This window comes from Ambystoma mexicanum, chromosome 7q (assembly GCF_040938575.1).
Source record: "Ambystoma mexicanum isolate Mex_15411 chromosome 7q, UKY_AmexF1_1, whole genome shotgun sequence".
NCBI lineage: Eukaryota > Metazoa > Chordata > Amphibia > Caudata > Ambystomatidae > Ambystoma > Ambystoma mexicanum.
In genome coordinates, this window is record NC_090941.1 from 37,985,828 (window position 1) to 38,006,347 (window position 20,520).

Sequence of the window (20,520 nt, forward strand, 5' to 3'; positions counted from 1 at the left end):
GGTGGTTAGGGGAGGAAGGGATTGAGGTATGATCGTAACGGCTCCGATAAAACTGATTTTGAGGGTATGGCGGGCTGTGAAATAGGGTAGGGGGTACACTTGCAGGTCAGGCAGTGCTTTTTTATTTTCTCCACAATATGTCCTTGTACGTAATCTTTTAAGGCAGCAACATTTTTCACCCATTCTTCCATTTTGGCTTCCAGGCTATCCAGTTTGCTATTTACAGTTTCTTTCCTTTCCTGTGCCCGTATGCTGTTGTGGAAGGGGTGCTGCTTGTGCTGCCTTGCTTTCCTTTCCAATATGTTCTCTTACAGGAAAAATAATCTGTGAGGTGTATATGAAGCAATAGATATTAAATATTTCACGTTTCAGACTGAGGTGCGTACGAATGGGGTTACTATCGTAAGTCGTTGCGTTATGAGGGAAATTCTCTTTTAGCCACTCTAAGGTGCTTGCCATTGCTGCATAAAAAAAGAAATGTTATGCTCATCTACAATTGTATACTGCACCACCTGTGCAATTATAAGACAAACTCAGTTTATTACGTTGTAGTGACGTTCTGGTCTTAGTACTTTGCAGTCCTTACTCTGGCCGTTCGTTCTTTGTTCCCATGTAAAGTAGCTGTGCAGTATGATTGTTGAAGGCAGACGTGACTTCTCTTGTTGGTGCATTATGTTATGCATTTGTGCCGTTTGTTTCATAAGTGAACAGTTTGCAGACCTACTCTATTTTCCCTTGCAATTTATGTACATGGTGATGTTTGTATATGTTACTTGTGTTTGCTGAATGGTACCACTATGTAAGGGAGTCCCTGCCTTTCTGAGCAGGTTGGATGCCACCCGATGTCCGTGACCAGACGCATAGTCCGCGACTGCTGTGCGCATTAACATAGTGCCAGCGGGTTCAGTATGTTATACAGTACATCTTTACAAACTAAGGGTATCCTGGTAAAAAGCTATGAAATTCAGTGAAAAAACGTTCTGGTTCAGTGAAAAGGGACGTTCTGGTTAAGTTGCACTAGTAAAAACCTACGAAATTCAAGGGAAAAACGTTGTTACAGGGACGTTATGGTTACAGGTAAAACCGAAAAAAACACAGAAATTCGACAGTTATGGTGCCCTAAGCAACCATAGCTCGCGCTTCCACTGTGCACTGCAAGGACTAACACCCATGCCACTTATCTTTACAAACACACTATCAATATTTTACCTCTGCTTGGGAAGCTGAGCTGTAGAAGTGTTGCTGAATTTACACAATAACCGGTCTGCGGCCTCTGCGAAATCTCTACTATACAGGAATGCCAGTCTTCCACATTATGCACTGGGCAGTCCTGTGCATGAGTGACAATGTCCCCAACAAACAGACCACGGGTTCCACTGGCAGGTGAATCCTAAAAGGTAAAACTAAAATGTTATTAAAAAATCCACCCATTTAGTGGAAAAAAATCTCTATTTATTCACACCTTCTGTATTTTATTCATACCTATTTCTTACATAGTGCTAATTTCACAGAACAAAATATTTCAATAACGAAGCAAAAACTAATGATTATATTACATCTGCATGATTTTTGAAACAAGAGGGAACACAGCTTTGAATACAAAATGTTACCAACTTGTAGAAATAGCTTTGCGGCTACCCCTCATGGCTTTATACATAGATGAATACAACTTAACATCAGCAGAGGAGCCTGCAACACGTCCCAAACATAGTAGCGCTAGCATATTCTCAAATTCATTATGGCTTGAACTTTCCAATGCCTTGTTGACTACACAGATGCAAAAGATATCCAAATCTGTCTCCCTATCCACTCATGTAACCATCTGAGATTCCTAGCAAGCTGATTTGGAAGACTGAACACTTGTAAACTATTTAAGACAGATATAATGTATAGCCACCTTAACTTGCAGTAACCTTTTCTTATTCAGAACTAGATCTTGCCATCGATTGAAATGTACCATGGCTACATTACCAATGGGCGAGAGGTTTAGGAGAAGGTTATCATGGAATGAAGAATTAAAGAGTTGTTAAGAATTACTGTATCTAGTTCGGATCCAGCCCAAAAACATCTGATTCAAGGCAGAAAACACTGTACAATATATGAAATGACAGTGCAAACACTCAGACCTCTACAATTTGGATGTTTCCCAAGAGTGGCCCTGTGATAGCTTTCCCTTTTTCTGAATGTGTGGCTAGTGATAGCATGAACAGCTTTCTGAAAATGGCACCCAATTTAATTAAAAAAATGATTTTGCTCTGGCTTGCATCGCAACAGCATTCATACTTGCACCAGGGCCAAAAGCTACCGTTGCCTGTTTTTCTAAAGTAGTTTTTCATGTTAATATAAGATGCAAGTCCTAGAGCCAGGAGTATGCAGACACTAATCTGCTAAAACAGAAGGGTTTAAGATGTGAACTGTTTTATTGTGATCAACTAAAACTCTCATAAGAAGGAATCCTCGATGAACCCAGAGCGCAACCGTGCCCCCACACAAAACCATGTATGTTACTCAGGCAGAGCCTGAAAGTCATTTGTTTTCCCAGGAGATATGACGGCTCCTAAATGCAGAATTACAAGAAAACTATTATAACTCAGAATAGTGCCTGGCGACAAAGTAATGTCTATGAATTTATTTCGCTAAAAAAGAGGGGGACATTTACATCCAAGTCTATTCCAGGTAAGATTGTCATTTACAATCAGTCGACCCTGACAAAATTAATATAAAAACGTGTTGGTCCAATTTGGGAAATAACTAATTGCAATGAGAACAGGCATATTTTGAAGATGAAAATACTAACACAGATGCAGAAGTGCCTTTATGGTTTCTCTTACACTTCTCCATTTAAGGCTCACGCAATCATATTGAAGACAAAAATGGATACATGATAAGATCTTAGGAACCAAACCAGTACGCTCCATTATGTGGGTGTTAAGATGGATTTCTGAACTCTGACCTGGTGGGCAGAGGTTCAGACCAATCAAGGTAGCATTGGTGGCGGTCAATACTAGGTCTCAGGAGGGGTGAGGGTGACTGAAAGACCTCAATGAGCACACAGAGTAAAGGACACTAACAACTCACTACCAGTCAGGTGTATATATATTAAAAATACAAATACATGTATTCAAGGCCTTTGAAGTTCAACACACAGTAGTTATCAACAGCAATACTTTTAAACTAGCACAATCCTACGAAAATACATATATACAAGACCAAGTGGCCTAAAGGGTTAATGCACGAAATGGGCCCCCAACCTAAGGGGGAAGGAAGCAGGCAGAGCAAAGAGTCTTTAGGCAATCATGCAGTAATCACAATCCTAACTTAAAGGCAGTTCAATCCCTAAGAAGAGGGGAGCCTATTGCTCAAATACACTTGCGTGCGGTAGTGTAGATGGGCGAAACGGGGTCTCTTGTAGGGTCTGTAGCAGCTCAAGAAGGTGGGTGAGGTGATGCAGAATAAGTTCCCACGATTCGTGGGGGGTCACCCCAAGAGGGCAGAACAGGTTCCAGGAGTTGTGAATAGTTCAATAGCTCAGGCTATCTGAACAAAGGAGAGGAGCCCTCAGGAGTCACTCATGAGTAAAACCGGCTGATGTGCTAGGGGCCACCGGTAAAGGTCACAAGTACTCACTGACCCCTGGCACACTCCGGACCAAACTTCGGCAGTTGAGTCCAATCCGGTTGCAGGTTCAAATCCAGCAATTTCTATGGCTCTGCGGCTTCCAGCAACTAAGTTACAGTTCTGATCCCCAAACGGGACAGTGGCGATTTCTCCGCTCCTGCTGGATGGGTCAGGCCAGTTTCACTGTAGTATGCTTCAGGGCAGAGGGCCACAGCAGCAAGACCTCTGCAAATTTTGTCACCACGGCTGGGCGACACGGTAACTGTGTTCACTCCGGATCAGACTGTGTCTCTTTTCTCCAGAACTGGGAATGCCAATTGTACGAAATTCGGTGTGAGAGTGCTGTGAACACAGAGCTGGCAATGTACCAAGTTTCAAGGGTCTCCTCGAAACGGCAGCGGTATCAGGGCAAAGGTCCTGCGCAAGCTGGTCAGCCCACTGGTTAGCCTTGGGACACCTCCGAGAAGGCTTACTTGCAGGGTTTGATGAAGGTGCCGACAATAGTTGATCCCACTATTCCAATGGGTCGAAGCGTCTTTGCAGACCTTCTAGTTCGATCAGATGCAGAGGGGTCCAGAGAGACAACAGCGGGCTCAGGGTGCCAAACCTTCCAGCGGGTCACCAGCGGTTCCTCGACTCAGCTTCTTAGTTTCAGGATACTTGGATCCTATCCTTTGTTCAGTGAGAACTCAAGAGATCAACATGGCATGGGTGTTTGGAGCCTTCTCTTATCCAGAATCTCCTTCGCGCCAAAACGAAGAGGACCCAATGGGAGATCTGGTCACATACAGGCACACCATACGTGGACCAATCATGGACCACGGTGGTCCCAGGCATTCACAGCACACCAGAATCTCTGGCACCCGGGATGTGTATTAGAACCAGACAGTCCAGACCACATCCTGGAAGCACACACACAAGGCATGCAGAAGCCTGCGAAAGCTTGGCGTTTTGCGGGAGTATTCATGCCCAAATTAGGACGGACCCGGGTCGGCTCGACCTGGGAAGGCAAAGGAGCAAGATGGCCAAAGGACAGGACAAAGAACCTTGTGACATGGCCATTTTGGAGCCAGGCCACCTATTCGTGCCAAATGTGGTAAACGCGGTTTACCTGGCAGGAAAGGGTTAAAAATACATGAAAGGCATCTAGGGTCTTTGGAACTTGCAACAGGTTGCAGAAAAGTTGCAACATTAACAAGGACTAAGGGAAACAAAGTCTCCCAATACTGACTGTCTTTAAGGGCATGTCAGTTTCCCGAAGACAAAGTGAGCAAAAAGCCCATGGCAGTGCAGCAGAAGGCTGTGCTCCTATGGCAAAGTCAGACTAAGGTGTTAACAAGCAGCAAAAAGTTGGGGGGTTACACAACTGGAGGCAAAATTTCCCATAAATGGGAATCTTTCCTAACAGTGGGTCATGATACAACATTCTGCTTCTGATCTGAGAAAGAAATATCAGTCTTGATGGGTTAATGTTTGAACCTCAGGTAAATGGATTGTTTCATAGCACCAAAATGGTCTTTCATAAATTGATGCTAGGAGTAATAAGGTTGAGATGGATTCCTTCCATTTTTGGAACCCCATGAGAATAATGGAAGTCATTTTGTAAAAGAGATCAACCTATCCTATACTGATAGTATCTAGTAATAATGGTTACACATTCACCTCTCCGAGTTGGGCAGAAGCTAGATTACTACCGTGACAAGGTCAGCAATCTAACCTTGTCACAAGGGGATAGGAACCTGCTCTCTGCCTGGGGTGGGAGGTCTAGCAGAGTAGAAGCCACAGCCAGTCCTACCCTAGAGAAAGGGGGTTTCAGTTAACAGAGCCCAAATTACTGTCCCTTCTCCCAAGTGCAGTACCAACTTGAATTACCCAATACCTCTTGAAGAAATTGCTGGCTAAGCTTCCTCTTTCTCTTGTAGAAGCAGACGTGAGGCGGCTGTTTTTTGTCTTGATAGAAGCAATCTCCTTATGTACCAGAGATAATTCAGTTTCCAATCATCCAGTGTCAGTTTCACTTTCATTAAACCATTGCTCTGCTTCACCCCCTCACACAGTTGATAAAGCTTGTTAGAGACATCCATTTCTGCAGTCAATGCATCCAATTTTTTATCAATTCTGTCTGTGCTTAGTTGTAGCTGTACCATAATAGTTGTTAGAGGTTCAGGTGAATCCTCCTTCACTACTTCTAACATTACCTCTATTGTTGCAAAATTTTGGACCGCTTTGTTTTTTGTTTTGTTTTTAGGAAGCCCTCTAATTTAGCTTGCTTCTTGGAGAGGTGTTGCTTTTCCACCACGGCACACACTACAGCTCAAGCAATTAGAAGATTAGCCTGCAAGATAAGAGCACCAATTAGAGGCACATTCAATATCAGGTCCTGACCACAATAGTCAGATTGCGTAAGGTAGTAATGAACAGCTTGTCGCCCAATTGCATATATATGCTAAGGACAGTTGCAAACCATCTCACAACCATGTATGGAGAGATTGTGAGCTCTTACCACACTGTTGTATCAATGTATATCTGTATCTCAACTGCCACAGTTCTTCCTAAATTGAACAGTTGTGCATGCTATCGCTGCTTCCCTGCAGGATGAGGGTCTTAGACCCCTCACTGGGTAAAATAGATTAATGGAGGAGTGTGCGTAGTCAAGGTTAGAGTGGGAGAGTAGGTTCAACTGGTCGGTCATGAGAAAGACCGGCATCCACCTTTCCGCAGGTGATCGTCAAGCCTGCATTGGCAATCCGATAAGCTTACAGGGGTTCTGGAGCGGAATACTTGGCAGATGATTATTTTTATTTATTTATTCTTTTATATGCAGGAGGAACAATGCTCTTTTGATCACAAAAGAACATACAATAGGTAAGAAATAAGATTTGACGTGAAGCAGTGAGCTTCTTATAATGGGGTGAATTTTAGGGACATTCTGACCAGGTTGTGGAGGGGAGTAAATGGAACAGTCACCGGGAACAATATATAACTGGACACACATATATGAAGGACAACCAACATTGGACATTAATTAAAAAAAAGTCTGCTTTATAAAATTTTCAAGTAAAACACAGTTTACTTCACATACAAAGGATCCACTAAACACGGATAAGCACCATTTCCACAAAAACAAGGCAAAATGTGTCATTCTACCTAGCCCCCCAATCCTGCCACCCTAAAGTCGACCCTCCCTGAGCCCCACCTTGCTGTCATAACAACATTGGGATGGAACTCACGTGTTCATTCTCACTTGTCTAGCTTTTTGTGGGTTCATTGTTCTCTAAAACAAGTCCCGTCTTAAGTTTGAGTATCGTAACATCGTTTCATAACAAAGTACTCAGATCGTCGTGGCTCCCCCATCTGCCAAAAGTCGGATTGGGTTCTCTTCATCCCTGGTGAATATATTTACAACAAAAGTCTGTCCATTCCATTTCAACAGATCTGGGGTCTCTGTGGATTGCCACTGTTAAGCATTCCATTAGATATGCATTTTGAGGTGTGTTAATCCATTCTTTCTTCCCGGGCGGCAACTCTCTTTTCCAGTGTGCCTCCAAGCATGCCCTTCCCGCCACTACCATTTTCGGTAGTCTAATATATTCTCCCTCAAGTTCTTGTAAACCAACAAAACCAAAATCAGAGTTTTCCCTTGTGATCCTGTCCAGGTCCCTAATACAATTTAAGACCTCATTCCAGTAGGATTTAACCAGAACACAGCCCCACCACATATGCCAATAGTCGGCCCTTGGTCCGCACTCACGGCAGCACATTGGACTCACACTTTCATACATTCTGGAGACATATTGTCATCTGTGCAACCATTTAATATCATGTAGTTTGTACTGGCTGGATATTGATGTCTGGAAGGCCCCCACGACACATTCTTTGCCACGTTTGAGGGTCAAGCTCCATCCTCAAGTTTTCCCTCCCAGCGCTGCCTTAGCCTATCAGAGGAACCCCTTCTCGTCTCCCATAGGGCCCTGTATAATGCACCAAGCAATCCCTTGGAATCAGACGCGGTATCTAAGATCCTCTTGAAGGGTGGGAGCTCCCTTTGTATTTTTTCTCTCCAAGCCTCAATCGTTAGTACCCCTTCAACTGCAAGTACAAAAAGACGGAAAACATACCTATTCAAAAGGCCTCTTCTAGCCCAGTTATTGTGATGAACCTACCTTCTCTCCACATTTGTCCAACCCTTTCTAGCCCTGCTTCAAACCATGTTTGGAACCTATCTGGATTCGGAATAGCATCCCTAACTCCCAGTACCCAGAGATGTCCAAATGGTGAAGGCCACGATGTAATGCCACCCAACCCTGCTGCTTGTCGCCAGATACTCCAGATGGTTCCCAGAATGCGGGGGGGGGGGGTTTCCATATCCTACGCGGTAACTTTGCTCGAGGAACCCACAACCATTCTCCTACTGTAGCAGGCCGTAGATGATAGTTGTCCAATCCCATCCATTGTATGTCTCCCTGCAATCTAAGGTGTGGAATCAGAATCCTAAACTGAGAGGCCTTATAATACAAATGTATTTCTGGCAATCCCACTTCAATTGGGAAGACTCAGGACCTCACTAGAAACCGTGGCTTTCTTCCCCTGCCACAGAAATCGTAGAAGAGTTGCCTTAGTTTCTTTGAAGCAGAGGTCGGGAATCTGAATGGGCAGCATCTGGAACAAGTAAAAAATCTTAGGGAGAAGCACCATTTTAAGCACATTCAAGTGCCCCAACCAAGAGATCGTCAGCTTGTTCCATTTTTCTAGTTCTTTCTCCAATTCGGACATCAGGGGGTGGGGGGAACTTGCTTTATACAGTCCCTTAGGTTCTCTTGAGACGTTAAAACCCAAGTAATGTAGTGTTCCCAAGTAAACTTTCATACCTAGAGCTGAGAAGCGCCCTATAACGTCATCTCTATTTCTGTCCAAGGGGAAAAGGACTGATTTGCCTGTGTTAATTTTAAACCCTGCCATGTGACCATATTGTTCAATCAAACTAACCACAACTGGTATAGAGGTCAGCGGTTTTACCACGTGCAGGAGCATGGCGTCCGCATACAGTCCAATTTTGTACATCGTCCCTCCCACCGCAAATCCTTCAACTCGACGATCCTCTCTCAACCTTTGGGCCAGGGGTTCCAAGGAGAGCACAAAGAGAGCCGGAGAAAGCGGGCAACATTGCCTTGTGTTACGCTCACCTGGTCTCTGCAGGGATGTTGGGGCACGGTTGGAGCCCTCCCTGGCCTTGGCTCCCCTGGATCAGCCTTTGCCCCCAACTGCTATAGTGTGGACTGCTCTGGATACTGGCAATGCCTTTGGGAGAAAGTAAGAGGCAGTGAGAATGCTGCGGTTGAATTGCGATCCCCCTCGAACCCTTCGTTCCAGAGTGAGATGAGCATGCGTTTTCGCATATGGTCTCATTTGTTGTTTTGTAAGGATGAGCTCTCCGTCCTGCTCATCATCAACAGGGGCACCGTGGAGGACCTAGTTGCTTCACTGGTCCGTGTGTGTGGCGGCCCAGTCCGGCTGTGACCAATCCGCTTTGTAGATAAGCGTTCGTAACTATGATTATTGTCCGTATCCTTTGCAATGTCTTTTCCCAATGATTATTGTCCGTAATTCTTATAATGTCTTTCTCTCCCGCAACAGGTGTTAAGATGGCCACGCAGTATCGGAGTGTTGGAAGCGGGTCCAAACGGTGCCAAAGGGGAATCGAGCGGACCCCACTCGAAGTTAAGTAGGGTTTTATGGTTGCACACAAGGCTTATGTGTTGCGCGGCCAAGCGTAAGATGTTTATGCAGTTTCTAACCTGAACTTTCCTCTTCTCTTGCAGGGATGAACTGGCGGCGACTGATGGAGAGCGGCGATCCGAGGACCTGTTAGCGGGTGTCAGATGGATGGATCCGTGAGGATGCTGGAACAGGTGAGGATGCGGCCCGACTCCGATGGTTCTGGGAATCGGGTTAGAAGCTACACGCTTCAGGCAATGGGTTTGCAGAGTCAGGTAAGATGCGCGCTGAAGATGCAGAGTTTGAGTCAGGTAAGCTGCGCTTCGAGCGATGGTATGGCTGGAGCCAGGTAAGATGTGCGCTGAAGATTATGTTCCAGAACCTGATGAGGAGCGTTCTGAGCTGGAAACAGGTAAGAGCTTCAGACGGCGGTAAGCGTTACGCTGCACACAGCAGACTAACGCGAAGTGCCTGCATGCGGGTGGGGCTGGCTTAAATAGCCTGGTACCAGCCACTCCCCTTTAGCCCCGCCTTGTGGCTCCACCTTGCCACTCCCATAGACTTCTTTACGTGCCTTCCAATGCTTTCCAATGGCCACGCCCGGCCTGGAAGCACGTGCCTGAACCATAAAATGTGCAGAACACTCTTTCTTATGAGCCTGGCGCCATAGGCGCCAGGACTGGGTCCATTTGGACCCTTTGGAGTATATTGGTAGTGGCCCTTGACCAGTGGCCAGGACACCTTGTCCCTCTGCCCAGATCAAACCAATGCGAGTATCCTCGGTTCACTGCCACGCCGGCCCTCGGGGAGGAATAGATCACCATTATACCACATGAGTCTCTTGCCCATCCCAAATTTGGTAAGCACTGCCTCTAGAAAGTCCCACTCTACTCTATCAAAGGCCTTCTCAGTATCAACGGAGAGGAGATTGGGATCGCCCAGCCAACCTTGAGCCTAATTTATCACATGCAATGCCTTCCTCATAGTGTCTGCTCCCTGTCGCCCTCTGACAAATCCCACCTGGTCAGAGTGAACCAGTCTCGATAAGTATCCCTCCAACCTGACATATATCTTAGCATCTATATTTATGAGAGAAATTGGGTGGTAAGAACCACAGGACTGAAGGTCCCTGCCCTCCTTTGGTATTACTGTAATGAGGGTCTGGACAAATTACTCTGGAGCTCTACCTGTCTCCATAATATCATTGAACAATATTGTCAATTGTCAGGAAGGGGAGCAGGACAGACTAGAAGGATTTATAAAATCCAAAGGTGAAACCATCTTCCCCTGTTGCTTTCCCCAGCTGGAGATGGCCTATAGCATTCTTAATTTCTTCTCCAGTGATTGGAGCATCCAAGGCAGCAGATTCCTCTTTGGTTAGCAATGGGAGGCGTAACTCTTCTAAGTAATTCTTAATCTCTTCCATATCGGCAGTCCCTTCGCTCCTATATAAAATCTCATTAAACGAGTTGAATGCCTCCTGGATCCCTTCTAATGAAATCTCTGTTGTCTCCTCCCTTACCTCCATCTCCGAGACCCATCTCTCTGCACGTTGTCCCCTTAACCTTGCGGCAAGAAGAGTGCCTGCCTTATTCCCCTTTTCATAAAATGTCTGTTTCAGAAACTGCAAGTTGCAAACTATCTTCCCTTCTTGCAACAGTCTCAATTCCTCTCTCGCGCCCCTAGCTTCCATAATGTGGTCTTCCCTGACACTAGTGGGTGACTGTGCAAGCCTTTCCAGAGCTCCTATGCTATTCTGCAGTACATTCTCTCTTTTTACGGGCCCCCTGTCTGATCAACATGCCTCTCTACGTGGCTTTCACAGCATCCCATACAATTCCCTTTTGCACATCCCCTGTGTCCTTAATTAATTATTTGATTCCATTCTCCATTTCTTCTTTGAACACAAGGTCTTTCCACAGGGACTAATTGCACCACCATTTAGAGTTCCTAGGGCACAGACCACTCCATCCAATGTCAACTGACACCTTGTCATGGTCCTACCAACTAACTGGGTGAATCCCTGAACCCAGTGCCAAGTCCCACAGGTCCCTTGGAATTTAAAGATGGCAATGCATTACTTACCGTAAAAGCATTTATGATGGTTGCATCTGCTTAGATTCACATGCTGTGCATAGGTCCGACATCCAGTGGTCACTGCGGAGTATTGCATTTTGTTTTTCGTAGTCGAAAAAGGGGACGTCGACAAGGCATGTCTGTAACACTATCCCTATAGTGACGTGCGTTGTACCCACAATCCCTCACGCGTCGAGGTCCCTCTGTATTTTTTCTGCCCTGAGGGAGCCTTCTATATGTGAGTGAGTACAGAAAAGAGAGAGATGTAGAAGATGTCTATGTTCCTTCCATCCGAGCGGGGAGGGAGGGTGGGCGCATGTGAATCTAAGCAGATACAACCATCAGAAATGCATTGTCTTCTGATGTTTGTTAATCTGCTTAGAATCACATGCTGTGCATAGACTAGCGAGCAGTACCCGGAGTTGGCGGTGGGTTATGAGAAGGAACAGTAGAGAAAAGATGTCTTAATACTGCCTGTCCCACCTAGGAGTCAGATCTAGAGTGTGCATCTAGACAGTAGTGTTTTGTAAAGGTGTACACAGAACTCCAGGTAGCCACTTTGCAGATGGACTCAAGGGGAACATTTGCAATGAACGCTATGGAAGCCCCAGTGCCTCGAGTGGAATGTGCTCTTGGCTTGAAGGGTAGTTCTCTATTAGCAAGTGTAACAGAGAGTGATGCATTGAACAATCCATCTAGATATAGTGGACTTTGAGACTGCATCTCCTTCTCTTCCTGCTGCCACCGAGACAAAGAACTGATTAGTCTTTCTCAGTGGTCTGGTTCTTTCCATGTAGAACATGACAGCTCTGCGTACATCTAGTGTATGCAGACTTTTTTCTCCCAAGCTGGAAGGGATTTGAAAGAACGTTGGTAGTTCTATTGCCTGGTTTACATGAAATTTCGAGATGAATTTTGGTGCAAACTTTGGGTGTGTGCGTAGAACCACCTTATCCTTGTGAACTGTTACGAAGGGGTCTAGAACAGAAAGAGCCTGTAGTTCACTTACTCTCCTAATGGAGGTGATAGCTAGTAGGAAAGCAGTCTTAAGAGTGAGGTCCTTAAGGGTTGCTTTGTGCATGGGTTCAAAGGGAGGGCCCATGAGTCTAGAAAGTACCACATTTAAGTCCCATCCGGGAGCTGGGTTAGCTATCGGAGGGTGTATTCTCTTTACCCCCTCCATGAATGCTTTGATAACTGGTATCTTCCACCACGACACTTTAAGTTGGGAAGTGGTGTATGCAGAAAGTGCCGCTAGGTGGACTTTAATGGAATTGAACACTAGACCTGAATCCAGTAAATGGGTCAGGTACAGAACAATGTTCGTGGGAGAGCAGTCAACCGGGTTGATGCTCTTACCTCTACACCAGATGACAAATCTTTTCCACTTGCTAGAATAGCAGTGGCGAGTATTAGGTTTTCTGGCTTCCCTGAGGATGTCCATACATCTCTGCGGGAGTTGTAGATGTCCGAATTCTATGATCTCAGGAGCCAGGCTGCTAAGTTCATGGTCTGAGGGCATGGATGCAGTGTCCTGCCCTTGTCCTGTGACAGCATGTTGTACGGGCAGGGAAGTCTCACTGGGGGAGATAGGGACATCTCCATCAAGTGAGCGAACCATGGCTGCCGGGCCCACATTGGGGCCACTAGTATCATGGTACCCTGTTCCTGGTGCATCTTGTGCACCACCTTGTTGAGGAGGGGAGTCGGGGGAAAGGCGTAAACAAATTTCCCTGACCATTGAATCGACAGACCGTTCCCCTTGGACTGGTTTTGGGGGTACCTGGAGGCGTAACTTTGGCATTGTGAGTTCTCCAGTGTTGCGAACAGGTCTATTTCCGGGAATCCCCATTGCGTGAAGACGTCTAAGACGATGTCTTCGTGCAATTGCCATTCGTACTCTTCGGGCAGGGGGAAGTCTCTGCTGAATTTGTCTGCTAGCAGATTGAGTTCCCCTGGTACGTGTTGTGACAGTAGGAACATGTTGTGTTTGAGAGCCCACTTCCATATATTCTGGGACAGCTTGGACAGTTCTGGAGAGTGAGTTCCCCCCTGCTTGTTGATGTAGTACATGGCTGTGGTGCTGTCTGTAAGGACCAACACTGTCTTCCCTTGAAGGTGTTCCTGGAAGGCTTTTAGTGCTTTGAACACCGCTAGTAGCTCCAGAAGGTTTATATGCTTGGATGCTACGTTCGGAGTTCAGACTCCGTGAGCAGTCTGATGGGATAGGTGAGCCCCCCATCCTGTGAGGGATGCGTCCGTGGTTAAAGTGGCCTCCACCGTGGGTGTGGCAAAGGGTTTCCCTATTATCAGGTTTTCCTTTGTCCACCACCGTAGCGAGAGAACCAAGGCCTGCGAGACCACCACTAGATCGTCCCATTATCCGCTGGCCTGACACCACTGGCTGTTGAGCCACTCTTGCATTGGGCGCATGCGCAGGCGCGTGTGAGGTACCAAATAAATACACAACGCCATCATACCTAGCAAACGCATCGGTTTGCGCACCGTCACCTCTCGACCTGCCACATATTGGGGGATCTGAAACAGCATGTTTTGGACCCTCTCGTTGGAAGGGAAGACGAGGCCGTCCTTTGTTCGAATTAGAGCCCCTAGGAATTGTTTGACTTGGCTGGGGTCTAAGCTGGACTTCTTCTCGTTGATGGAGAAGCCCAGTTGGAACAAAAGGTCTACAGTATTTTGGGTGTTTGAGAAGCATGTCTCGTAAGAATCCCCTTTTATGAGCCAGTCGTCGAGGTAAGGGTATACTGGGATGGATAACCTGCGCAGGTGGGCCGCTGCCACTGCCAGTACTTTCGTGAATACCCTTGGTGCAGATGCTATGCCGAAGGGTAGCACTCTGAACTGGTAGTGTTTGTCCTCTATCATGAACCTGAGGTATTTTCTGTGCGCTGGCAACATTAAAATATGAAAGTATGCATCTTTCATGTCTAGTGTTGTCATGTAATCTCCCTGTGATAGCAGTGGGATTACTTCCTGTAAGGTCACCATACGAAACTTCTGGGGTTTGACAAACTTGTTCGCTGGGCGCAGATCTAATACAGGGCGCATAGTTAGATCCTTTTTGGGTACAAGGAAGTACACTGAATAAATACCTTCCATTACCTGAGATAGAGGCACAACCTATATGGCTCCTTTTTCCAGCAGTTGATCCACTTCTTGGAGAAGGATGGCGAGGTGTTCTGGTGTCATGCGGCGTCCCCTCGGGGGTCTGTATGTTGGGGAACTGTTGAACTCTATACAGTAGCCGCGGGCTACGGTGGAAAGTACCCAGCGGTCTGATGTTATTCCCTCCCATGCTGGAAGAAAGGATGTTAACCGGCCCCCGACCGGCGTTGCATGGGAGGGGACGCGAATCTTCGCGTCACTTGGTGGTGTTGTTGGCTTGGGAGCCTCTGGGGGTGGAACCCCGGCCTCTTCCCTTGCCACGACGTTGACCCCTCTGTTTGTACTGGCCGCTATTACTCTGGTAGTTGCTGGCAGAGTACTGTTGTTGTTGATTTTATTGCTGGCGTTGTCCACGAAAAAAACGCTTATTACCAAATCCCCACCTATTAGGGGGTTTAGAAATTTGGTCTAAGGTCTTTATAGTATAAAATTCTTTCTTTGCGTTCTCCAGCGCGTCATCCACTGCTCTCCCAAAGAGGTTGGATTCCTCTATGGGTTTATTAATAAGGGATGCTTGTGTTTCTACCTTAAATCCGGAATTGCGAAGCCAGACGTGACGCTTCAGTAAAATTCCTTGTACCAAAGTGCAGCCAGCCGTCTCTGCTGCATCGAGGGTATTCTTGACGATGCTTTGATTGACCAGAGAACCCTCGTTAACTGTAGCCAGTAAACGAGTCCTTAGGGGTTCGGGAGCTTCTTCGATTTCCTGTCTGAGCTTAGCCCATTGAGCATCGGCGTAGCTTGCCAATAGGATATTATTATTGGCGATTCTGGTAGAGAATGCTGCAGAGGTGGTGATTCTCTTGGCTAGGGCATACAGCTTCTTCCCCTCTTTATCTGGGGGTGCCTCGCTAGTAGATAGTGGGACTCCTGCCCTTTTTCTGGTGTTGGTCACTACCAGGGAGTCCGGGATTGAGTGACCCTTAATATATGATGGGTCTGATTGAGAGGGAGAGAACAGTTTCTCAATCCTCGGATTGACCCCTCTCACCAATGCAGCAGTGGAAAGAGAAGGTGTAATACGTCTCTTAACTGAGGCGAGGATAGGTATAACCTGGCTAGTGGGGGGGTTTTCTTTGATAATCCTCTCCACAAAATCGGTGTCTGGGGTAACGTCTCCAGTTTCGATTTCGAAATGCGCTGCTGCCTTCTTCAGCAGTGCATTGAAGGTGGGTTGATCATCGACAGGCGAAGGGTTCCTGACTGGTGTAGTTTCAGTAGACCTGATGACTATACTGCTACTGCCTGTGTCAGTTGACCTAGCCGGTGACTGCCAGGGATTTTGGTCGCCCTCGTCTGTGTCTTCCTGGAATCCTTCCTCACATAGGTTAGTTTCCTCGTGAAAACCTTCCTCTTCTTGTTGGTCCTCAACATAGGTGAACTCATCTTCCTCTTGGAAGAAGGTATCTTCCTCAGTGGGATTGTAAGAGTTTATGTCCTCCTGTATGGGGTTATAAAACTTCTGGTATTTAGCCCTTGGACTCTCAAGGGGTGCCTCCCTTGGTCTCTTGGGCGCCCTGTCTTCTGGGATGGACATGAACCCATCTAGTTTGTCCATACAGGTCTCGAACCTTTCAAAGGTCCACTGAGGTCGGCCAGGACGGTCTGGGAAAGAAAAGGGGGTTTCTTCCTCCTGTAATTGTCTGGTTCTGTCCCTTAACGTCGAAGAAAGAGAGCCTTTGCCTTCTGAGTACCCTTCTTGCTGGCTAGGGCCTTCCGACGGCGTCGGGAACTGACCTGATCTGTTTTCCGGGCCTTCGGCGTCTCTTTAGCCTTGTGCGCGGTTTTCGGCGTTTCGCCCGCCGTACGTCTTTGGCCGTCCTTAGATGCTATGCGCGCGAGGCTTTCGGCGATCATTCTCTCTTCCGAGGGATCGGTCGCCATCGCGCTATGGAGCATCGAGTCTTTGCTCGTCGAGTCATTGGTCGTCGAGTCCTTGTTGGCAACGTGAGCGCTCTTGAGATGCGTGTCGCCGGAAATTTTGGTGTTAGCGCCCTTATTTTTAGAGTGCCCAGTCGCCTGTCGCGGAAGCGGTGGCGGGGAGGGCTGACGACCCTTGCCGTCGTTGGAAGACGTCGGTGGGCCCGGCGTCCCCGTTGGCGCTATGGCTGTCTTCATCTTCGACGAATGTGTGCCTGGGGGTATGTGCTTTGGTGTTCTTCTGTGTGCGTCCTTGTCGCCGGAGTGTTCATCCCCATAAACTGGGCGTGAGCCGGGCTTGTCGGGCCGGGGACGGACGACGAGGAGCGTGAACGCTCCTTTGAGAGGTCTAAAGCCTCCGTTACGGGGGCCGTGTAGTCACTATCCTCATCACACTCGGCGGCGGCAGCGGGTGAGGAGTCAGGCCTAGACATAGCGTAGGCCGTCCACCTTTTGACCCTGCGGTCCTTTAGAGTTTTGGGCAATAGTAATTTGCAGGCTGCATAGCCGTCCTCCTGGTGATCGAGGGGTAAGCAACGGGTGCACCGTTTATGCTTATCCTTCCAGGTATATTTACCCTTGCAAAGCGGGCAAAACCTAAATGGCGTCCTCTCCATAGCTGATGGTAATAGGTGTGACTACGACCTCGAAAGAGAGGGAGGGGAAAGAGAAAGGCATTCTTAAAGAAAAGAAAGAAAGACCACAAAGCCCCACTCTCCCTACTGTGTATGGCCGGCGAGGCCAGGCCACGTGTTCGGCAGCGCCGAAGGATCTCCTCCGCTCGTCCTTCCGTCGAAGATCTTGCTCGGCGGAGAAACGGCTCTGCGTCGAGGGAGGGATCTATTGTTATTGGTATTAATAACAAACGACCAAAGGTCGAAGAAACTATTTGGCAATGTCTCTCGAGGAGCTCTGCATAAAGGCGACCAGTAGCTGGGCGGAAAAAAACAATCTGAGAGAACTCGACGCGCGAGGGATTGTGGGTACAACGCACGTCACTATAGGGATAGTGTTACAGACACATCTTGTCGACGTCCCCTTTTTCGACTACGAAAAACAAAATGCAATACTCCGCAGTGACCACTGGATGTCGGACCTATGCACAGCATGTGATTCTAAGCAGATTAACAAACATCAGAAAGTCTATTCTCGTTGAGGTTCCATGTTGGGCAGAATAGAAGGTAAACCCCCTTTCTTGTGGGTGGAAGTAAACACCATATGTCCCTCAGCCCATATAGCTCAATAGCTGTACTAAACTCCATGCCACCCTGTTTCTGCCATTCCTGTTGCCGGGAATGCTTAGTCTGCCTGTTCAAACGGACATTCATCCACACATTAAGATCTCTACCCACTAAAAGATGTCCCAGTCCCTCATTCATTATTTTCTCTAGGGTCCTCTTTAGGAATCTCTTTCGACCCCAATTCAGGGCGTAAATTGTGGCAAATGTGAACCTTATTTTTTTGTAATCGAACCTGAGATCAACACAGCCCTTCCCTCCGAGTCTGACCGCACATTAGTAACTTCCATCCTGAGGCCTCTCCGGACCGAAATCCTGACTCCTGCCTTTCTCGTTATCCCGGATCCCCAAAATTCCCAACCAATAAGGCCACAGCCAATATTACGTTCCTCGCCCCTCAGATACTTGGTCTCCTGAAGAAATAAAACACCAATCTCAGACCTTCTGAATTCCCTTGTGACCAAAGACCTCTTTGTATGGGAGTTGAGCCCCTTTACATTCAATGTACATACCCGCAAATCGTCTCCCCTCGTCCCCTCTCCCGAGTCAGCCATAACAAAATCTTTTACCCAAACCAAATCTCTGAATCAAAGTAAACACCCACACAATGTGTTGAATAAGTCCACCAGTGAACATTGCAAGAGCCATATCATAGGTTCTAAGTCCCCTTCTCCCCCCTCCCTCCGCTACCCTCTCCCCAAGGTACCCAGCCCCTCCCAGTTACCATCACTAGGCGAGTACCGAACCACCAGAAAAGCCTGAGACCCAGGTCCCAGCTCCTATAACCTCAATCTCTGATGTCCCCACACGAGCCCCCACAAATTCAACCAATACAATAGCGCAGAACGCTTTCGGACATCTCAAAACCCACCTGAATCAACCCTAGTAATCAATTCTACCCCCTCAACCAAAGGCACAGCCCACCTCCCATACCAATCCTGCTAGTGATCTCAACCATACAGAAAACTTGCATTGTCATCTTCATGTCCTCCTCTGGGAGTGTGTTCAGGATGTGTTGGCCGGGGACATGTTCAGCTTCCTAAATTTCCTTGAGCCTGGGATTCTTCTCCTATTCAGGCCCTTAATACGCCATTTTATATCTCCTTCGCTGTCCCCTTGTAGACCCGAGGTCGATTCCTCACCCCAAAGTAGCTCTCCTGTGACTGTTAATTTCTTCTTCTGAAACCAGCCTGTACTTATGTCCTTCCAGCTCAAAGGAGATAGAGAATGGTAAAACCCATCTATATTGTACACAACTGCCTCTTTGGGAGGGTGATGGAGGACAGGTTCTGGAAGACTAATTCTCGCAGTACCCAGCATCACCGGTCCATTAGCCTTTGCCTTCTCCAAAATCTTGAGCCTGTCTGGGCAGTTGTGGAAACGCGCAAAAACCGGCCTCAGGCCCCTGGCCGGACCTTCGGCCCTGTGGACTCTCAATTTTTGTTTCATCAATCGAGTCGTCATCAAAGAGGAGTTTTGTGACTTCATGTATGATTCTCCTCAGATCCTGTTCCATCTCCCCATCCTTCTCTGGTATCCCAAAGAATCAGAAGTTGTTCCTCCTTTCGCAATGTTCAAAGTCATCCATTTTCAGCACAATCTCTGCTTCTATCCTCTCCATTTTGCCCATCCTCACAACTATTCGGGGGTCTCCAAAGTGTCCAGGCAGCATTGGTTCTATTCCACCTCCTGTTGTCTCTCCTCCATTTTATCAAGCCTAGTATTGATCTCATCAACTTTACCACCAATATCAGCCCTCATGCCCCGGATTTCTTCAAGTAATGAGGAAACATCCTTCTTAGTTGCCATCAAGTCCTCCCCAACTGCCCAATTGTCCTCCCTGTGTTATTGTCTGCAACTTCAGGCCTGCCCGGTTATGCAAATTCAGCCAGCCTAGATCTAGGGCCAAAGTGGAACATCCAAGTGGAACAGTTCACATCAAGCACCACCTTCCCTCTTGGGGGGGAAGCCAGGTATGGCTCTCGTGGCTCGGCTGAAAGATCCCAGGAGTAACCACAAGGCAGTTTTCCCCCTTTACCACTTGTATGGCGAAGACAACCCTCACGACTTGTGCTTGGGGAGGGTAAGCCCCAGCTTTACTCAAACTCGGGCTTCCGTGGGTTACTTCTGGTTTACAGGGGTGAGCTATTCTCCCCAACTGTGTCTTCTTTTGGGCGCTCTTCAAGTCTCCCTCTGTGCTACTCCCTTCACATGAACATCAAGATAATTCGATTGAGATATAGGTGAGGCGGGCACACGCCCGGGTTCGGCGGCCCACACATCCACTCCAGCCCCTCCGTATAGCGGGCCTAGCGTGGCGTCACCTGCATATTTACGAGGGTTCCTGGAGACCCACTTTCCACCACACCCCTACTAATCCCCAATTTGTAGCTCCAGGACCCTCTGGAATTAAAAGGTCGGCCAGCGTAGTGTTCCAAAGGCCCAATCCTTCACCTCCTTCTCTCCAACTTGGGTCCTACCAGCTCACACAGCTAGCCAAGTCTCCTGAGCTCAAACAACGGTGAGGCGGTCACGTGCCCCAATTCTGGGAGACCACACCTCCCGGTTAGTTCCTCTTTGGTGCCTTCAATTCAGCCTTCCCACATAGAGCGAGGCCATCTCCACCCTTTTCGACCTGGGCTCTCAGATCAGGGAAACACTGTACTCTGCAACTATAACCCCTCACCACTTAGAGAGTCCGGCGTGCCTGCCTGTGGATTTCCTCCAGCAGGGGCCGTGCTCAGACTGGGGATTCTCCCTGGAGCCT

General features: G+C 47.5%; 1 protein-coding gene across 2 annotated transcripts in view; it reads right to left on the bottom strand.

Annotated features, from left to right (window-relative positions):
- The window catches only part of MBTPS2 (membrane bound transcription factor peptidase, site 2), a 471,718-nt gene that overhangs the window by 149,399 nt on the left and 301,799 nt on the right, over positions 1-20,520 (bottom strand). For both annotated transcript variants that reach the window (XM_069640675.1, XM_069640676.1), the window contains exon 7: positions 1,210-1,390. In XM_069640675.1, coding sequence (XP_069496776.1) covers positions 1,210-1,390 — 181 coding nt within the window. The remainder of the gene's footprint in view (positions 1-1,209; positions 1,391-20,520) is intronic.